We start from the raw sequence: 21,347 nt of genomic DNA on the forward strand, positions 1-21,347 counted from the left end.
TCGGCATGCAAAAATATGACTTCACAGAAAACAGCAAGGTCAGAGATCCAGACTGTACAAGCAGCAAGAAAATACCTGTTAGGGTCTGGGAGCAGGCATATTTGTAACTGGAGCATAAAGTCACAGTGTTTGCTATCCATGCATACAGAAATACTGCAGCACACGACTTTTCTGAAAGAAAATTTTGATTGATAAAGTATACGACAACCAAAGAACTGTTAAGGGTGGTCTTTATAGCTAGATCTCCTGAAACTTATTTTAATTATTATTATAATTCCTTTACAAATATACTTATTATTTGTATTGGCCTCTGGTCCAGGTCACAGCCGAAAATGGTCCTTGGACTAGAGTAGACATATTATTCAGTCAACAAATGATAGACTGAAAAACAGATAAATAGGATATATCCAGAAAGAACCTACTGCAGCAAAGAGACACACATAAAATGTTTGAAAATCTCTCATAATCAAGGCAATCTGGGAGATATGCAAAATCCCTCCCCAAAAAACTGCTTCAGCACTACTGGTGCAAAAATGCACTAAGACAGAAATATCTTTAATAAAGGGCTCAGAACAAAAAAAAAAATCCAGATTCCATACGTTTTACCATTATTAAGCCTCAGCAGCATAGTACAAGTGGAAAATCTAATTAAGCTCTGAAGCATTCACCTTAATGAGAAGTCACTGGTGGAAAACACATAAACATAACTAAAAAGGCATTACCTGACTTTATCAAAACATTATGAAAAATACACCACTTTCCCATGAAAACATTTTTCAGCACTCTGAGAAAAGAATTCACAATAGCATATCCTTAGTAATAAGCTCAAAAACAAGTTACACTCCATCAGATACAGTCGTTTCAGCAATATTAGGATTCGTACAGCATGCCTAGAGAATCAAACTTATGCTCTAAAATACTTACCTTAACAAGAGGCCTCTGATGTACTAACCCCGGAGGAAGGTACCAAATAAGGCAGAGCCTGCAAAGCAAAACTTCAGCAGTAGAGATGCATATATGACTCAGCTAGAAAGACAGTTACAGCATAAATAATCAAGTATAAAGACATTTGCAAACTTTATTTTATGAAGGTATCCTATCAGACATGCAAACATCCCATGGGGTTAGTACATCAGAGATGACTTTTTTTTTTTTTTTTGGTTTCGACTATGCTGATAAGGCCTAATAATGCTGAAACTTTTCCATATCTAGCAAGTCTAGCTAGTTTGCCTGAGCGCGTTATTAAAGGCCTGTGCATTTTTGAACCAGTACATAAAAAAAGAAGTTATGTTCTTACCATAACATTCCATCTGTGTTGTTGATTTTCATTCATTACTGATGGGGTATCGGTTCTGTCCTCGGAACTAAGTCAGCCATTATAACAAGTTCGCACCAGCCAAAAAACTCTCGAGCTAAGCTTACCCATAGTGCCCATGTCTCTATCACCTCAGATCAAGTTTGCCCATAAGACAGGAAAAGAAAACGCAGAGGCTTTATCTGAGCAAATTCTCTACTATAAGGTAGGACCAAATCCAAGCCTCCAGGAGTCTTTCGGAGGGGGATGGTGGGTGGGAGGTAATGAATGAATGAAGATCAACAACACAGATGGAACATTATGGCAAGAACATAACTTCTTTATCTGATGCTATTAATCCTCGTTCATTCCTTACTGATGGGACATAGTCCGTAGCTACTTTATTTCTTGGGAGGCCCTATGGAAGGATATTCCTGAGCACCATTGAACCAAAGGAAGCTCTTCCCCTGGAGACCAAATCCAACTTGTAATGCAAGATAAAGGTATGAGGAGTGGCCCATGTAGTTGCTGGACAAATGGCATCCATGGAAGCTGTTGCATGGAAGGCAACAGATGTTGTGACTGATCTGGTTGAATGCGCTTTGACCTTAGATGGTAGAAGCGCGTTGTTTTGTTGATAGATAAAACCAATGCAATCTCACAACCATTTAGATAGAGTCACTTTGGAAACAGATCTTCCCAGTTTTGGTCCTGAAAATGATACAAACAGTTGGTCAGATTTTTGTAGTGATTTAGTCCTGTCCAAGTAAAATTGCAACTGCACATCAAGTAAATGTAGTGAGTATTCCCCTTTGTTAGAAAATTTTAGAAAGAAAACTGGCAGATCAATTGTCTGGTTAATAGTCAAATTGGAAATAACTTTGAGTAAGAAGGTGGGATTACTCCGGAGTGATACTCTGTCTTTATAGAAAACCACGTAGGGACATTTTATGCACAAGGCTTGTAATTCAGATACTCATCTTGCTGAGGTAATAGCTACCAAGAATAAAGTTTTCCAGGATACAAATTTTATATCGCATGTGGTCACAGGTTTGAAGGGAGGACAAGTCAAGGATTGTAGAACTAGTGTCAAATTTCATGGCTCGATTGGGTCTTTGAAGGGTGGTCTAATGTGAGTGACACCTTTTAAAAAGGTTTTACATAGACGGTGAGAAATCAAGGATGAGTCCTGGAAGCCATTGTGGAAATTAGAGATAGCCACCAGGTGTCCTTAAATAGTTGAAGCTGCCGCCCCCAAATGGAAAAGGTTAGATAAATAGTCCAGTACCGAAGTAAGCAGAGCTGAAAAGGGATCTATTCCCTTCTCTCGAGAGCAGATTATGAATCTTCTCCACTTCCTGAGATAAATTTTCCTGGTGGATGGTTTATGGGAAGCCAGAAAAAATGTGACATACAGGGGAGGATAGGTTGTTTTGCCTGGCAATTACTGGAACTGGAAGAACCAAACTGTCAGCTTGAGGCTCGATATGTTTGGATGTATCAACCCTTGTGGGTGCGACAGCAATTCTGGAGTTGGATCCAGAATCCATGGTTGATGTACTAGGTGAGGCCAAAGAAAGGGGAACCAAACTTGTTGAGGCCAATAGGATGCAATGAGGATTACTCTGCCTCTCAACTGAAGAGCCTTCTTTAGAAATTGTGGAATCAGAGGAAGGGGAAGGAAGGCATAAAGAAGTCCTGTGGGTCAATCGTGTACTACAGCATCCCTCGGGGACCCTACTGTGGGGGAATTAGGGCAAAGTAGCTGTTGCGTTTGTGGTTTTCGGGGGATGCGAATAGATGGCAGCAAGGCTGGCCTGGGTCTATATCATATGAGCGAATCGCACAAATTGTGAACACTCATAATATTGAATGTACTGGACCTCGAACTTCCTACTGTGGGGGGCAGCTCCCCCCACACCCCCTGCTAAATATATATTCCTACTCCGAGATCGCACTACAGTCAGGAAGTGCAACTATCCCATTCTTCACTGTACCGTGATCACAGAAACAGCACTTTGAGGTCCAGTATGTTCGATATTATGAGCGTTCGCAATTTGTGCGAATCGCTCATATGATATAGACCCGCTGGCCCTAGCGACGGAAGATCTTTGCCGCTATGGTAGGATTGAGGGGCCATTCATGAGGTAGGAGAATGCATCTGCTCAGTTTGCCTGCAATTACTTTGGAATCTCCGGGAATGTGCATTGCTATCAGAAAGCAGTTGAAAGCTATCACCCATTGCCAAAGTCTCATGGCCTCCTGACACAGGTTCCCCCTTGTTTGTTGATATACCAGACTATGGACTTGTTGTCGTACTGGACAGCAATTGTCCCTGATGGGAGGACAGATTGGAATGCTTGCAATGCCAGAAGCACTGCCCTCAGTTCCAGGACAATGATATGCAGGTGACCAAGTGCCTTAAAACTGTCTTCCCGGGAAGTGCCCCCCACCACCACCACATCAGGGAAGCATCAGTGGTCACTATGGCCTTGGACTGAGAGGTGGAGAAAGGATGACTCCAAAGGTGTTTTTCTGACTCCATCCACCAAAATAAGTCTTGTTTACATTGATTTTTTTAAGCAGATCTGAAAGAACATAGGATGAGTCAAAGGGATCTACATCACACGGGATCATCCATTACCAACAATTCAAAAGATAGATGCTAGAAAACTGGATATAGTGGTCCAGGAAAAGAATACAAAAGTAGTATTGATCATTGAAATCCCCACACCCAGTGACTACAGTGTCCTGCGTACAGAGAGACACAAAGTCATAAAATATCAGGATCTGCAAGCAGAAATGACAGCAATGTGGAAGAAGGAAACCCAAATACTTCCGTTAGTAGTAGGAGCAACAGGTGTTATAAAAAAAGTCTACAATCATATTGAGATACGCTACCAATACATGTAACTCTGTATGAATTACAAAAGGAGTCATTACTGGGCACATTGCGAGTGCTGCGAACAGCACTTTTGGCTGACATCAAAGAGTGAAACAATGCTAATTTCATGAAGTTTAATCATACTTTGACTTTGGAATTGGGCCCATTCCCGTCATGATATTAGAAAAAGCCACTGTAGAAGCCGCATGTGTAGTCTTGCCAGAGGAACTATTGTAAATGAAGCTGCCATAGATCCTACTAGTTGAAGGACAGCCCAGGCTGAAACTTTGTCCTGAGAGAGTATCACCAGGAGTTGAGACCTTAATCTTTATAACCTGTGAGGTGGGAGAGAGACTAGGCAAGATTGAGTATTGAAAGTTGCCCCTATGAATTCCAGATTTTGAGAAGGAGTCAACTTACATTTCTTTTCGTTTATTGAGATCCCTAAGGATTTTGCTAGCTCTATGGTATAAAGTAAGGCTATAACCAGCATACACTTGGTGGGGGTGTTAAGGAGCCAATTGTCTATACATGGAAACATTCGGAATCCTTGCAGTCTCAAGTGAGCTGTTACCACTGCCATGCATTTGGTAAACATGCCAGGGGCCATAGAGAGACCAAAGGGTAGCGATCGGAATTGGTAGTGATTGGCTCCTAGTTGGAAGTGGAGGAATTTTCTGGAGCATTTATCCATTTTTATGTGGTAATACGCATCCTGAAGATCTATCAAGCACATCCAATCTTCTTTCTCTAGAAGTGGTAGGATAGACTGAACCGTAACCATCCGGAATTTTGTTTGCCTGACAAATATGTTTAGGATGCTGAGGTCCAGGATTAGCCACCAGTCCCCTGTCTTTTTTGGCACTAAAAAGAACCTTGAGTAAAATCCGGATCCTATGTGGTCTGGTGGGACTGCTTGGATGACTAATTTTAGGAGCAGCTTTTGTATTTCTTGAGCTGCTGCTTCCCTTTGACTGGGTGGATCATCGGGAATATGCCTTAGCGGTCATGGGTAAAGATTGAAAGGTATGTGATAACCTCTGGTTATTATCTGCACCCAAAAATCTGTGGTTATTGATTGCCAGCCAGTGTGGTGCAGACAGAATCGTCTCCCGACTGCTTCCAGAGGTAAGCAATCAGGCCGCTCTTCAGAAGCACTGATAGGGCTGTACAGAGAAAGAATCTCTGGATTCCTGATTGCGCAGACCCCCTCTGCCTCTGTAGGGGCATCAAGCAGATGAGTTCCCCCTCTGCCCCAGGAGGTAAACTCGCCACATGTGTCACGGAAAGGACCCTGAAATTTCCTGTACCACATCTATCCACTCCTCTGATTCCTAGAATAGGATGGAATGTACGCCCACAGCAGACAGGGTCTTACCATCCTTTTTACACCTGGCTAAAGTGTCTTTTACCTTTGGGCCAAAAAGAGAAGAGGCCAACATGGGAGCATTGAGAAAGGCAGACTTAAATGGGTCCACAAAATCACATAGGCGCATCCAGGCTTGATGTCTCATGACAACGCCTGCAACCGCTGCTCTAGCCGCCTCTTCGGTAGTATGAGAAATCATCCGCATGGATGAGTTAGATATAGATTCCAGGGTAGGAAGCTGTGAGGCAATTTTGTCTCATACCTCATTAGAAACTGCTCCTGCTAAGGTTGCCGAGAGTCCTGAGATTAGGTCTCTCTGGAGTCAGGTAAACTGTGTCAAGTAATTCAAGGACCGAATGGCAAAGGTCGATGAAGAATACATCCTCTTCCCTAACCTGTCTACTGTCCAAGACTCCCTGTTTGGGGGAATGGACAGTAGGGCTCTCCTTGGTGAGCTCTTTCTTAGTGGCCACAACCACCACCATAGCATCTACTGGTGGGCCTTTGGACTAGTGTGGGTTGTCCTCTGGTGGAGAAAGAATTTTGTCTGGTCTCCAGGGAATAGGTTCAGTGGTGTCTGGATTCCTGCACACTTGCTACACAACGAGCTGAACCAGGTCATCTGCAGGCAGGGTCACCCAAGAAGTAGAGGGTTAAGCATGAAAAGCCTGCAAGAATACAGACTCCTCAGAGGAAGGGTTGGTGGGCTTCCAGTCTCCCCGCTGCTTTAAAATTTCCAGTATGTGTCCAAAGGATACATCCTCAGGGGGTGACCTTGGGGACGCTTCCCCTTCATTGCAGTCTGTATCTTCGGTAAGGGATTCCTTGGGGGAATCCACATGCTTCCTCTTGCACAATCTCTTACGTGGTACCTCCTAAGCGGGGACATCTGTGGAGGACTCTAAAGACTGGGAACCTTGTGGAAGGGTATCCCAGAGTAGTGGACTTTGTCAGCTGCGGTTCAGAGGACAGATATATATATATATATAGGTCTCCAGCACTGAAGGAATGAGCTGTGAGCCTGCAGAGGCAAGTGCCCTCTCCATCACCTGGAAAATAGGCCTGTCTGAAGAGGGGTGGGAACCTGGAACCTAGAAAGACAACCTCGGGACCGGGGTCACACCCTGCTCTGATGAGCCCACTCCCAGGGAAGGAGCCATAAGAGGACTCGGTGACGTCAAGACAACCGGAACTGTAGTAGACTGCGCCGTAGTAAAAATAGGCATCAAACTACGGGTCATGGTGCTGACAGGCCACTCATGATCCTGAGGATGGCTCGGCTCTGAGTGAGTCAATGGCCATAGTGTAGGCTCCGGAGCCAGGGTGAGGTCTAACAATGGAACCAAAGGAGCTGGTACTGGGATAGGCATCAGTGTCAAGGGCTCCGATACCTCCAGGGAGGTCAAAAGAGGAATATATGTTGGAGTCTGTGGAAAAAATTCCTCGGCTCTGGGTGGGAGGGAGGATTTGAAAGGAGTCGGAATTCCTCTAGTTGCCAATAGCTGATCCAGAAGTCTCAATATGTCAAATTCCAAAAGGGTCCTGAAGGAGCAGTTTAACATCCCGATGGAGAATCAGGGAGTTCTAGGAAAGGACTGCACTGTTGTCCAAAAAAGGGATCTTCTAATGGGGAGTATCAGGTCTGAGGGCAATATTTCACCATTCGGCACCGTGGTTAAAGGACCAGTATGTTATATGGGGGGGGGGGGGGGGGTAGTGAACGGAGTTGGGAAAACAATTTTTGGTGCTGAAAGCGACATTGGTAATGTAGCTGTAGTTTGAACCATGGAAGATGAAGTTTTGGGTAGTTCCGTAGTCATGAACAGTACCATAGTAGGTGCTTGAGGCACTGGTGCTGAGGACAGTACTGTAGTTGGTGGTTGAGGTCTTAGTATCAAGGATGGCACCATAGAAGGGGTTTGAGACCCCAGTGCTGAGGTCACCGGTTTCAATTTAGAAAGTTTTACTTTCAGTTCTGTAGACTTAGCAAATTTTGAGTCACTAAAATGTGGAGATGAAGGTACAGACTGGCTCCTCTTTTTATGATCCTTTTTAGGCGGGGTTGTGCCCTCCATCTAAGATATAGCCTCCGAGAAAGGAGTTTTTAGGAGACCCTTGAGTATCGATTTATTTTTTCTTTCTGTAAAGGTACGGGTGCTTAAGCCCTTACATTTGCCACATGGGAGTTTAACTTGCAGATGCGGTACCCTGAGATAGTAAACACAAGATAAATGACTATCAGAATTCAGCATTTTCCTGTTACACTGATTACACTGCTTAAAGCCTGTTGTTCCTTTTTTATCAGCCATTATCAATAATAAACCAAATACTTAACCGACAACAATATGTCCGAGCAATTAGCAAAAAACACACTTACACAGTGAAGAAAGAAGAATATTTTTTTTGTTACCAACAATGGTAAGAAAGAAATACCCAACAGGTAAAGAAAAGTGTGTGTGTGTGTGTGTGTGTGTGTGTGTGTGTGTGTGTTGGGGGTTAATACCATCAATGGTATTGAAAGTTACCTCAGAGGTAAAGGAAGGCTTGTACCAGCAATGGAATGAGGAATACACAACAAAAAACTGGTAAAGAAAAAGAAGAAAGTACTTCAACAGGTAAACAAACTCTAAACGACTAATAAAGAGTTAGAAATATCACAAGGTAAACGAAGAAAAATTTCAATGAAGTATACATTTTTAAATGACTTAGTTTGAGAGCTGGCTTGACAAGTCTTAAAAGCATATGCGACAAACGAAATCTAGAGTGATAGAAAGAGGGGCCCTATGGGTAAGCTTAGCTCGAGAGCTTTTTGGCTGGTGTGAGCTTGTTATAACGGTCGACTCAGTTCCAAGGACGGAACTGATACTTCATCAGTAAGGAATGAATGAAGATTAACAACATCAGATCTAGAGGTTCTCCTAGAATGTTACATTAAAGTTACTGTTGATTTTAACAGAGAAGGCAAAAGCTCAACTGTTTTTGCCATTCAATGGGAAAATAAATCACAATAAAAATGTGTGCAGGGAGAGTAAACTATAGAGAAGAAAGCAACAAATTATAATTTATACAGAGAAGAACAGGTTATAATTTGCAATACATTAGTGTATCTTAACACAGTCATACCTCTCAACTGTTTCTGATTTTACTTCGCATTTTTGTTCTGTCCCTCAAAATTTTTGATTTTCTGGTAAATCACTGAGGATTAGAATCACTCAATAAGGCCAGCCAGTAGTTTCATACTTCTTATAGTTCAAAAATACATGCTGATGCAAATGTTGTTATTCTATTAACTAACTCAGTCAGAGTAATATTAAAAATTGTCCCAGATTTTGGGTCAGAGAGGAAGAAAATGCATGTTTTGATGTTAGTTTAAAGTTCTGAAAGATATCTACGAAGAGCAGCAATAACTGATCATATATTTGTAATACTGTTAACATTTGCTGACTATTAAAGCCTTCCAGACTGCTTATGGTTACTAGTGTTTAAAGACTGCTTACCTTATATAATAACTGCTCTCACAACATAAATAATACGTGCCAACATTAAACAGAACCGCTTTTTCTCTTCTTTCAATTAGAGCCCAGACAGCCTACTGACTGATCACAACATTCATACATTCTAAGCTAATATCTTATTCTTCTGATAGTCCCTGCCTTTTTTCATAATACATCACTTTGCTATGACCAGGATATTACTACAGCTATCACATTTTCTTTTAACTGAAACCTCAATCTCACAAAGACTGTGTATTAAGAAAAACAAATTCTGAATTAATACTTATTGTTCTCCTTCCCAATATGTTCAATGCAACGCAGAATAAAAACAGTTATGTTGCCAATAACTGCAGAACTACTGAAGTAATGTGATATTATGTTTTGAAATTTTATGCCTCCAATATACCAGCAATCTAAACATTTTCCCATGAGAACTCAATGTTCTTTACAGAACAGATACTAGATATAATTAAAACTTATACAAACAAGAATTGCTAAATGAATCTTAAAAGCCTCATTTGAGGCATTCCCTATGAAGTTACTGTTTTGAGTAAAAGTTCACTGTTGCTGAGTGACATCCCTCTTACAAATGTAGCTTTGTACTACTATACTGTCCAAAGAACATTCCTGGAAAGTAGTTACAGTTCTAAAAATGAATGCAGGGTAGTGATGGGAGGTTAGTGACTTTGTTTACTTTTAGATTTCATATGAGGCCTTGTCCTGCAGTGTATGCAGTCATAAGGCAGACTGATTACTGACTGTCACTGATGTCAGGCTCAGGCAGCATCAGAGTAACAGCACAAACATGAAAAGGTAACACTATTGTAAACAATATTAGCAACATGTATAATGCCTGCTTTCTTTCTTTTTTTAATTCTTCTTCCTGTTGCAGCCGTCTGCCAATAGCTATATCATTGATCACCTCCTCGATCATTCATGCTACATTCCCAAACACCGGTCTTGACTTTTCCTTTCAGACCAGGACCTCAAAGGAAAATCTGAAAACAGGAGATCAAGGTGTTGAGGTACGGTGTCACTCTGCTGCTGTTGCTGCTGCAGACATTTATTTATTTATTTTTTACACATCTCTCCCACTATTTCGCCCAAACTTCCAATGTGAATTACTTGTGCACACGCCTCTAAACCAGCATCATTGGACTCCACCAATTACTGATAGGTTTTCACTGTAAAGCCCACCTCTCCCCCTGTGGTAAGTGGTCTGATAAAAATCCACTCTTCCCTATCTCCCCAACTAATCCTCAGGGATCAGGTTCACTAAATGAAACTAAGCCTCCTGGGTCACAGCCAGAGCTTGCACTCTTTATGTCATGAAGCTGGCAACATTAATAAAGTCTTAATGAGAAAAGTGAATGCAAAGTTTGGTAGTGACCAACATCATTGTATGCCTACAGTATCTATTATGCAGTTGATGCCCTTCCATAAGAATGATCCCACCACTGACTCTGGTAACTATAGAGCCATTAGCCCTACTAGTTTTCTCTGCAAAGCCGTGAAACACATAATTACTGACCTCATAAACCAGGTCATTAAAACTTTGATCAGGTCTGACTCACAATAATTCAGATTTGTTAATTAAGGATAGGCCATGCCTGCTAAACCTTGTGTACCTCTTTGAAAATGTCACACAGGAGGTGGACAATAATCGCACTGTTCATGCTGCCTACCCAGATACTGCAAGTGTGTTTTACACCATAATCATAAAATTATTATTAAAATAATGACCTTAAATGTTGATCCTTATTTGGTACGATGAACTGCAAACTGGCTTATGGGCAGAAAACACGTTGTCGGGGATGGTTGTGTTGCCTTATTTAAGGAAATGCCAGCCAGTGGTGATCCCCAGGGTTTCATATTAGGCCCATAGCAAGAACAAGCATCTCTGGCTGACTAAGTTTACTGATTACTATAAGCTGAGTGTAGTGGTTAAATTAACCAATGACATTAATTCCCTAAAAATGAAACTAACACACTAACTCATAGTGCACTGAAAAAGGGCTCAAATTAAATGTTAAAGAAATGCAGTATCATCTCATTTAGGAAAAATAACAAATTCCTGTCACTTACTGTATCAGTGACACCACACTATCCAGTGAGTCTGTCATCAGGTACTTGGGCACATGGTTAAATGGCTTCCTAACCTTTGATCATCACATGGCAACTGTAGTTAGAATATCCTTCTATAGCTCACAATTAATTATAAAGGGTATCTCATTCAAAACCAAGGAAGTTACCTTCTTTACCTTGTGCTCTGCTCTGGTTAGACTTATTTTAGAATAAAATATGCCCTTCGGCATGTATCTTACTAGACACATCAAAAACTATGATGTTTCTATCAAAAAGGTTATATACTTGCTACTATAACATTGTGGGCTTTCCAGTTTTCTTTCTTATTCTTTTAGTCATTAGCTTTCTATTTTTTATTTTCGTTTCATAGGTAATTATAAAGCTAACTGCTCTTGTGGGCCATTTGAAGCCTAGACAATTTCCCTTTCAAAGGTGAGAATCAAATCCTGTACCCTGCAACTGTGAGGTAAACACCTTAACCATTATACCACCACCCCCAAAAAATAATGGAATTGAACAGCAAGCTATGTAAGTCTACTGACTAATGACATGTGTATGATTAACATGTCCTGCAGTGGTAGTCTTATTTGTGTGGCCTTCTTCTCTAAGCTATAGGTTCATAAGTGTTTACTAGGTTAATGACCACAAGGGCCTTTTTAAGCCTAGTCTGCATCCTAAATCTCTGACAAGTTCTGATACCCTTGATAAATGTGAGCAGGGGCATGGAAACATTTACAAGCATGGACGTGGGAGATGAAACATTTATAGGTTGTCTGTGTCCATTAGTGACATAGGTGCCAAACCAGGGATGAATTTCCTGTTCCCCATCCAATTGTCCAAACAGCACTTGAATTGGGTTAGGGAGGAACTCTTCTTCACATGGATGGGTAGCCTGTTCCACAGACGGGGTAATCTCTGGGATACATACCTGTCTCTCCAGCAGATCCTATTTATATCACAGACAAGGTTTAAGTCTTTAGAATGGGTGATTCTGGTGTTGTTTGTCTTTATGTGGATATGCAGGAGGTCCATCAGAATGGGGTCTGACAATGCCCTGTATGCCAGGCATAGATCACTATTCAAAAGCCTGTAGGAGACAGAATACAGGGATAGGACCTTGAGGCAGTTTGCATAGGACATTTTACTTACATCCTGTATTCTTTCAGCGAGGAACCTCTGTGGACAGTCCAATTGCTGGATATGCCTGGTTAGGTACATACCAAAGGGGGCGCTGTACTCAGTGATAGGTCTGATGAATGCCAAATTCAGTGGAACAATGACTTCCTTGGACTTAGATGCCACACCTATGTTTATAAGTTGCACAATACGGAATGATTTCTTCACTACCATAGACACGTGATGGTCAAAGGTTACATTACTATCTGTGTTTGCCCCTAAGTTTCTGACTACTGGGACAACTCCAAGAGGTGTGTTGTCAATATGATAGTTACCAGGGGTGGATGACTTCTTGAAGGATACCATTATGCATTTCTTGGTATTTAGTTTTAGTTCATGGCTCTGACACCAGCTGTTTGTCTGTGTTAGTGTGGGATACAATGACAGCTCCTAATTTTCAATCAACTGCAAATTTAGCTCACTTCACCTTCACCTTGAGCCACAGAGATTCTTCAACTAGATAGTGACTCAGGATAAGAATCAAACCATGTGCTTTTTGTCTGTAAGGTGAAAACTTTAACCATTATGCCAAACCCACCCCTATTAAAATGTGCAGTGTTCACAGGTAAGTACTAGACTAGCTGCCTTTATAGGCTATTTAAGCCTACCCAATTTCCTTTCAAAGATGAGACTGAAATCCTGTACTTTGTATTAGTAAGGTAAATACCTTATCAATCTTGTCAACCCCCTTTTGTTTTTGAGACTTTCTGTTGCTAGATGTTGTTAGATTACTAGTCTAGCTGTCTTTATAAGATATTTTAAGCTTACCCAATTTCCTTTAACAGATGAGACTGAAATCCTGTACTTTGTATTTGTAAGGTAAACAGCAATCATGTCACCCCCCCCCCCCTTTTGAGATTTTCTGTTGGCTAGATGTTTTTGTTCACTTCTGGTTTGTTTCCTATGCCTGCTCCTTTCACTAATACTTCTTCTAATCTGAGCAAAAATGGTCATCGTAGACTTGTTTTCCTCATGATTTAGAGCTTTCACTATGATTGGATCTGATGATGTCAGCAAATATGTATGCAATTCCACAACTCCAGACCTATATAGTCAATTTCAAGGAGACCCAAACCTCCTTCAGACTGAGGGATATGTAATCATGCCATACACTGGATTTTACATACAATTTGTTCATGAAGAAGTTCTCCCATTTTGCTGCCAACTAATCCAACACTTTTTGGAGCCAATCATGCCACAACTGAACAACAATGTAAGCAAGCACAGGAATAGCGAGCTGATTTACTACTTGAAATTTATTCTAAATGTCAAGATAGTTTTCAATATTAAATTTTAGTCTTCTAAAATATTCCTTAATAAGCTTTGTTCTCATTTGCTCATGTTGGACTACTGCTGCCCCCTTCATCCATTCCCAGATATTTCTATACTCCCACTTGTTAAAGTCCCTTTATGTCACATTCTTTTCCAGATGATATTTTTTGATGCTTCAGTTTTCCTGCCATACACAACATTTATCGAGTCCAAATGTCTTTCTTGTATCATCTAAAGAAGATGTAACCATTTGTAATTTTGCTTACGGTTGCTTGTCTGATGAAAACATAGCTGAGCTGTCATTTGGCAAGACTGCTTTATGGAAGAAAAGCTGCAGCTATAGCCCAAACTAGTCTGTCAAGTAAACAGCTTCATGGGTTAAGAGCAAACCAAAACAGTTGTAACAAAGAATCACTCTGGAATATTCCCCTTTGAATTTTTTATTCCTGGCATAGCAATTTGCCCATTATCAAGACTCAGTTTTAAAGTGGTTTACCACTATTTCAAAATGACTGTTGCATAATTTGTCAGTTTAAGATGTATTTTACACATCTGTAAGTATTTCACAGTCCATGAATGCAGAATTCTGTCAAATGCTTTTCTTTGTAATTTATCCATGCCATACTTGGGTTTCTCATATGTGAGTTACTCAGTGGCAAAATGGATATTGAGAAGGGAGGAGGTGTGGAGCATTTTGGGAGTGGGGAAGGAATCTGAGACTGGAAAAAAATATTCAGATGCTGAGCTGAATAGTGCATGTGGCAGCCAGTCCTAATGGTTGAAGTGGATCATGTATGCTGTTCACACAAAACAGGGATATGAAAATAAGTTTATACATGCATTCAACAGCCTGAACACCATGGCCTCCCCCACAAAAAGATACAGAAGTAGTTACTTTTCATATTGCTTTTTGTTATTTTCATGCATTTTGAATGATTTATGTTATCCTGCACTTCTTTGAACTGGATCTGAGCCTCATTATCTTTCATAATGTCCAAATCTTTCTGCAGATATTTATGCTATATGTGAAGATAAATACATTTTACTCAGTTAAAAAACTGGTCCTAGAACTGAATTTTCCTATAGATTCATAGGTTCATAGGATGACACTAGGCTATTGGCCCAGAGGCCCTTATAAGCCTAGCCAAACATTTTGCCCATGTTCCCACAAAGTCAGCAGCTGCTTCCCTTGTCCAGCAGGGACAAAGGTGGGATCCCATGGGAGTATTTCCTCTTTCCCATCCAGTTGTCCAGGTTCCTCCTAAAGAGGGCTAGAGAGGTACTCTGCTTGACATGAAGAGGAAGTCTATTCTATAGATGAGGGAGTCTTTGGGACACAAATCTATCTAACCAACAAGTTCTATTAATATCACAGACCAGTTTGACGCCTTGCTTAAGGGTTGTGGAGTTTGACTTATGGATATGCAGCAACTCCATCAAGGCTTGGTCTGAGATGGCCTTGTATGCAAGACACAGGTCACGTCTGAGCAGTCTGTACGAGACTGAGTAGAGGGACACGGCTTTTAGCCTATCTGTATAGGATATGTGTTTGAGATCGTGGATTATCCTGGTCAGGAACCTCTGTGGTCTTTCCAGCTGCTGCATGTGCTTGGCAAGGTACATGCCAAAAGGGGCATTGTACTTGATAATGGGTTTGATAAGGGAGGAGTACAGGGATGTTATGACCACCTTGTTCCTGGAGGAAATACCCTTACTTGTGAGGTGGGCCATGTAGAAAGCCTTCCGTACAACAGAGACAACATGATGGTCAAAAGTCAGGTTGCTATCAACCTAGGTGCCCAAGTCTGACATGAACGACTGCATGCTTAGTACATTGTTACTAATGTGATAATTAGTGGGGACTCTATTTTCCGCAAAAGGGATAATGATGCATTTCTTGGCATTCAGTTTGAGGCCATACTTCTGGCACCAGTCATTACTTTGGGTAAGGCCCTCTTGGAGGATGTTCAAGTCAGTAGGAGAATTTAAGACAGCGCCCAGCATGCATCTGCAAAATTCGTCAACCAAAGACCACTGGTTTTGGCTTGCACCACAGAAAATATATCCCAAACAGTAACAGTAGAGGCCCCAAGACTGATCCTTGGGGTACACAGCTTGTTATGGGTCTACTGCTGGAGGCGTCTTCCCCTATTTTCACTGAGAGGGTTCTATCACTGAGCCAGTTAGCTACCCATCTGGTAACATATGGGTTGATGCCTAACTGGGAAAGTTTATCTATTATGCCCGAGTGGGGAATAGTGTCAAAAGCTTTGGCTAGGTCAAGGTAGGTGGTGTGCACCCTCTTCCCCTCATCTTCTTGTATCACACTAGCAGATCCCCAGCTCCCATTCTTCAGTTGGTATTCAACTTACTGTAAATTACTATGCTTCTGAAGTATTGATTAGTTATTTACCTATGACACTGCTCTTGGACATACTTCCCCTAAAACTGCTCAACTTGTTTATTAACATGTTCTTTGGAATTGTGGCAAATAACTTCTCAAACTTAGTGTGAACCCTCATTTCCATTCTAGTATACTACTTTGGTCATTCGCTGATGAATCCCAGCAGTGAGTTACCTGATACAAGTCAGTCAGTTTAAATCCACATTGCCTTTGGTCTTCTCCTCTTCAGGCTTCTAACAGCTCAATAGCTAAGAGGACAGTACTATTACGCCTCTCTTCAGTGTCATAATTGACTTTGCCTACAAATTACTTTGATACATAGATACTGGTCTCACAGAAGTTCAGATTTAGAAGAACAGGCATATGTTGACATCTTCTCCCAGCAATCTATATTGCTTGACAACATCACACCAGCTAGAAACGAATAGATCTATGGCATTGTGTTTAAAATATTTAAACTTTCTTAAGTACTGAACCAGACTTGCAAGATCGAGAAAGGTGTGAGCTAAAAATGTACTAAAAAATGTAAAACATTTATTATAAAACTAACAATTTCACAGAACCAGTCAGGAGATAAATGTTTAATACCATATATTCTTACTTTGAGGATAAAGCTTTCTTCAGGTTGCAGATGAAGCTCCAGGGTAGACTGACGAACACACTGTTCAAACAGCAAATCTCTCTTCCGAGGAACATCAAGGGCAGGGAAGAGGTCACCAATCAGACCCATGAAGACAGCAACATCATCTGTTACTATCTTGGGTAAATTGAAATCACGTAAAGCACGCATCAATACCTGTAAAGTGAAATGGACAGTTTAATTAACTGATCTTTAGATTTAATTAAGGGAAAATAAAAGCAAAGTTTTTACTTAACTGTGCATCACCAAGAAAATGTTCATCTTTTAATCAACACAATCTCCTTATCCAAAATGTCGGAGCAGTGACTTGAATAAAACAAATCAATGTCATAAACCCCTTTATAAACCAAAGAAGAAATTTCACAGAAAGAAAGAAAGAAGTAAATTTAATAGCATCTGATGGCAACAGTCAAATGACAACACTCCAGCATAGAACAAAAACCTTGTGGACAATGTCACTGCGATTTTTCAACAAAACAACAACATACTGAAAACCTTTGGACCCTTTTTTTTTAAGTTGAGAAACTTCAGTCCAAAAGAACTAACAAAAATGATTCTTTAAAAATAAGTTTGATTCTCACATTTCTAACAAGTAAAAAGTGGTATATATTTGCCAAATTACAAGGGACTGCAGCAGCTGAGCTTAGATGGAGGAGATACCCACAGTCAAAAGGACAAGAAAATGAGTTTGTGTGACTCATCAAGAAGTGCCCTTTCTAGACTTATTGATAAAGTATGAAAGTACAGTTGAGTAAAATCAACTGACAAGTAACAACAAAATATTTGAATTTCCTGCTGCTTCAGTGGCATATAGGTTTGCTGCCTGTACAAACACCTATACTGGCCAGCTTTCCAAACCTCACAATCCTCTCCTCTAACCCTCTGTAATAGGAGATTGGCTAAGCCACAAGCCCCTCCCATCAAGGGAAGTACAGGCCCTGTCACAGACAGTCAGTTATACAGACTTTTAATGCTATGTAGGATGAACCAAGAAGGACCAGAACCAAGAATTGCTTGAAACAAATCAATCTGTGGCCATAAAATGCCAACACAAATAACCAAAGTCAACCAACAACACAAGGTTGGATACTATCAAACTATATACAAAAATCAGGAGATGGTGGCTTGGTACTGCCATTGAGTCAGTGTGAAATTTAAACATCTACTGCTACAGGCAAGGAGAACATACACAACTATACTACGCTCATCAATCACACTGCCTAAGTGGAATATGGGTGGATTCCAAAAGCTTACTCCATCTGGCAGGAGAAGGATCCAAGAGCCCCTGGAGAATGGTCCTCACAAGGCCTGCTGGGGAACTTGAAAAATAATCCACTTTGTAGTGCTTTGACAAGCCATGAACAAACAACCAAGTTGCTGCCTCAAGGATGCTTACAGAGTTCATTCTTTTACAATATGGCCCCCCCCCAAAAAAAGATAAGGCTCTGGTAGAATGTGCCTTAACCCTGCTTGGAATAGATTAACCATGGTGGGAGTAGAAAAAAACAATAGTAGAGGACAACCAACAAACAACCATTTGCTTAGACATCACAATAGGAAATAAAGAGCTGTTAGCTTTCTTAGTTTTGTAAAGATACTATGTGAATGTCTGTACACATCTAAGGTATGCAGAATGATTTCCCTTGTTTTTGGGTTCCAGAAAAAAAAATGAGAGATTTATGGCTTGATTCAGGGTAAATTCAGAAACAACGTTTAGCATGAAAGAAGGATTAATGCATAACCCAAACCTGTCCTTGAAGAAATCAGATAAAGTTTGCACACCATGACAGCTAGCAGCTCAGAGACTTGTCTTGCAGACGTCAGAGCAAAACGTAAAATAGTCTTCCAAGTGATGAAGCTCAAGTCATACTGAAAGGCAGGTTCAAAAGGAGATAAGTTCAATGTTTCAAGAAAAAGTTGAGATCCTAAGGAGGAGGAATTTGTATTTGTGGGAGTCTCATGTACAAGACTCTTTTCATAAACTACTTGACCACAGAGAGATGAAAGAGCAAGATCCATGGTCAGACAAGCTGAGATAGTCACAGGATCCACCTTGATAGATGCATAAGACAAGCCATCACTGAGTAGTTTACACAAATATTTCAAAATCAGAGGAGTATACACTGTATTGTTTAGGTACCACTTAGAAAAACTCTTCCACTGGTAAACATACGATTTTCTATTTGTAGGCATTTCTGCCTACTTCAATACCTGCTGCATATCTTCATGGAGTAAGTACCTAAAAGGAATCAAGATAGAATCATTCAGGCTGTCACCTCTGACACAGTGTGAGCAGATCCAGAGTATGAGGAAGCTTGTGATAATTGCCCTTAGCAAATTCTATTAAAAGGGTGAACCAACTTTGCCTGGGTCAAAAGGGGGTTCCCACAATGATCTTTTTTAATTCTTTCCAAATCTTCAGAAGTATCTTAGGCATCAGTAGAAAGAGTGGAAATGCATAAAGGAATATTCCCGTCCAAGGGAATGAGAACGCTTTTGTCCTTCAAGCATGGCTGCAAGGATGTCTCAAAAATAATTTTTCTAAACACTTCCAAGATGGATGCTCATTGAATAATTGCTTAAACTCTAGCTCTTCCACTGCGAAAACAGAAACTCAACAGAGAAGGCCAGTATTCTTTTATGCTTATGAGTAGATTTCAGTAACAGGCTAGTAAGTGTTCTGCCTGGATGCCAGGAAAAAAATAAATATGGAGCATTGTTGCCTCACAGCAAGAGGTTCTCCCGTTCGATTCTTGGCTGGAGTGTGGGGAGTGCCTTCTGTGTGGAGTCTGCATGTTCTCCCCACGGTTGGGTGGGCATTCGAAAGACATGCGTAAATGGGTGTGCCTTCATTGAAGGTTGGACGTCGAGCTGGCACCTCGGCATTCGTGAAAATCTACTGCCAATCATTAGCGGACCGGAGTTCCGCTGTGGCGACCCTTAACCGGGAAAAGCCGAAAGACATACAACAACCTGGAATAAAATCAGCTACAAAACAAGTAAAGAAGAAACACCTTCTAAGGAAAGTTCTGCAGCTGTTCGGCAAAAAGTAACCTCCAGACATGACTTTCAGTAACCTACAGGAAGATATAAGACAACTGCATACAGAAAAATAAATGAAACACTGATGAAGTACATCAATACAAACAACAAAAGGCTGGAAAAAGTGGAATAAGCTTTAAACAGATATTCAGATGTTGTGATAAAGCTGCAAAAATCAAAGGTTGAAATTAAGAAAAGGCTGGCTGAATATGAGACTGCTCAGGAAGAGATGTTTAAAAAATAATTAGAGGACAGAGCACATAGGGAAAATCTGATATTTTCAGTTATATCTTACAAGCTGGAAGGAACAGACTGCATTAATTTTATGAAAGCAGAAATAAGCAACTGGACTGGTATTCCACAGCAGGAGCTGTTAGTTGAAAGGGCACATCATGTGTATGCTCCAAACCTGGTTATGAGAAAGCAACCTAGACCTTTAACAGTAAAACTGCAATCATACGAGCAGAAGGAGTTTATTCTGACAAATCTGTGGCAGAAGGACAAAATACTGAATGTGGGAGACAGCAGAGTGTTTGTTGAGAATGATTACTCATTGTACACCAGGCAGAAAAGGAGTAAATTCATTCCACTATTCAGGGAATGTCAAGATGCAGGTGTGAGATTCAAACTGCTATACCTAGATTTCTTCAATGTATTCTGACCTGGAGGGACAAAATTATTTTTGATGAAGTACATGCTAAGGAGAAAATACAACGGTTTGTCCAACAAAAAGTGAACTGTGAAACAGAAGGAAACTCTGCTTCTTGTTCCTCTGATAATAAAGACCACAGAGTGTCTCTCCTTTGAAACCTTTTCCACTGTTCAATGGAAAGAGTTGACTAGAAGAAATTAGTAAAATGGAAATAAAGCAGAGACAGGATTTGGGAGATGGAGATGAACAGTAATAAAAATATAATGTGGGACTACAATGCAATAATTATATTTGTGAAATATGACAAAACAAGAAAATCTGGAGTATTGGAGCTTTTCAGAATCTGTTGGACTTGTGGGGGACTCGTATATGTCTACTTCATGTCATTAATGTTCGGAAAAAGGCTTCAGGGAGGGGAAGAGAGTGATGAAAGTTAACTGTAAGTAAAGAAAACATTTTTTTTCCTTAATAGTACTATTTTCTGGTGTATGGTTTTCTTTGCATGTTATAAGGTAAAGTTTTCTCAGTTATTTTTAAGTCTAATGGGGATTGTAAATAGGTGCTGCTGTTCTTTTTCTTTTCCTTTCTTTCTCCCTTCTCTCTTTCTTCTTGTTCAATTTTAAGAAATGTAGGCAATGCAATGTAAAAAGAAAATCCTGGTTAAAACAGCATGACAGAAAAAAAAATAATGTGCGTTTTCTCATTCTTGCATGGGGGAATGACTAGATTAAGAACCGTCAATTGATTTAGCAACAATTTTAAGTAAATGAAAAAGAATACTGAATATTATGAGGCTTTTTAGTAGTAAATAAATATATGCTAAGTAGCAATTCTGTATCTGACCCTCATGTCTCATTGGAAACAATATGATAAAGACAAACTGGCTCTCTGGATCTCATGTCTCTACATGGGGGTCTATGTTTAGCTACAGAATAAAAAAAAAAAGAGAACTGCGAAACACCAAAAAGTAAACAACGAATGGGACAATCAGCAAACTAAAAAAATCATCGTAAAAAACAACACTGAATGGCCATA

At 40.4% G+C, this 21,347-nt stretch overlaps 1 protein-coding gene across 1 annotated transcript in view; it reads right to left on the bottom strand.

The window, feature by feature from the left end:
- DNAH11 (dynein axonemal heavy chain 11) overlaps positions 1 to 21,347 on the bottom strand; it is a 4,606,558-nt gene that overhangs the window by 2,982,166 nt on the left and 1,603,045 nt on the right. Inside the window, exon 38 of the mRNA XM_044065542.1 lies at positions 16,580 to 16,774. Coding sequence (XP_043921477.1) covers positions 16,580 to 16,774 — 195 coding nt within the window. The remainder of the gene's footprint in view (positions 1 to 16,579; positions 16,775 to 21,347) is intronic.

This window comes from Protopterus annectens, chromosome 3.part0 (assembly GCF_019279795.1).
Source record: "Protopterus annectens isolate FY-2018-M chromosome 3.part0, PAN1.0, whole genome shotgun sequence".
In the NCBI taxonomy this organism is placed as follows: Eukaryota; Metazoa; Chordata; order Ceratodontiformes; family Protopteridae; genus Protopterus; species Protopterus annectens.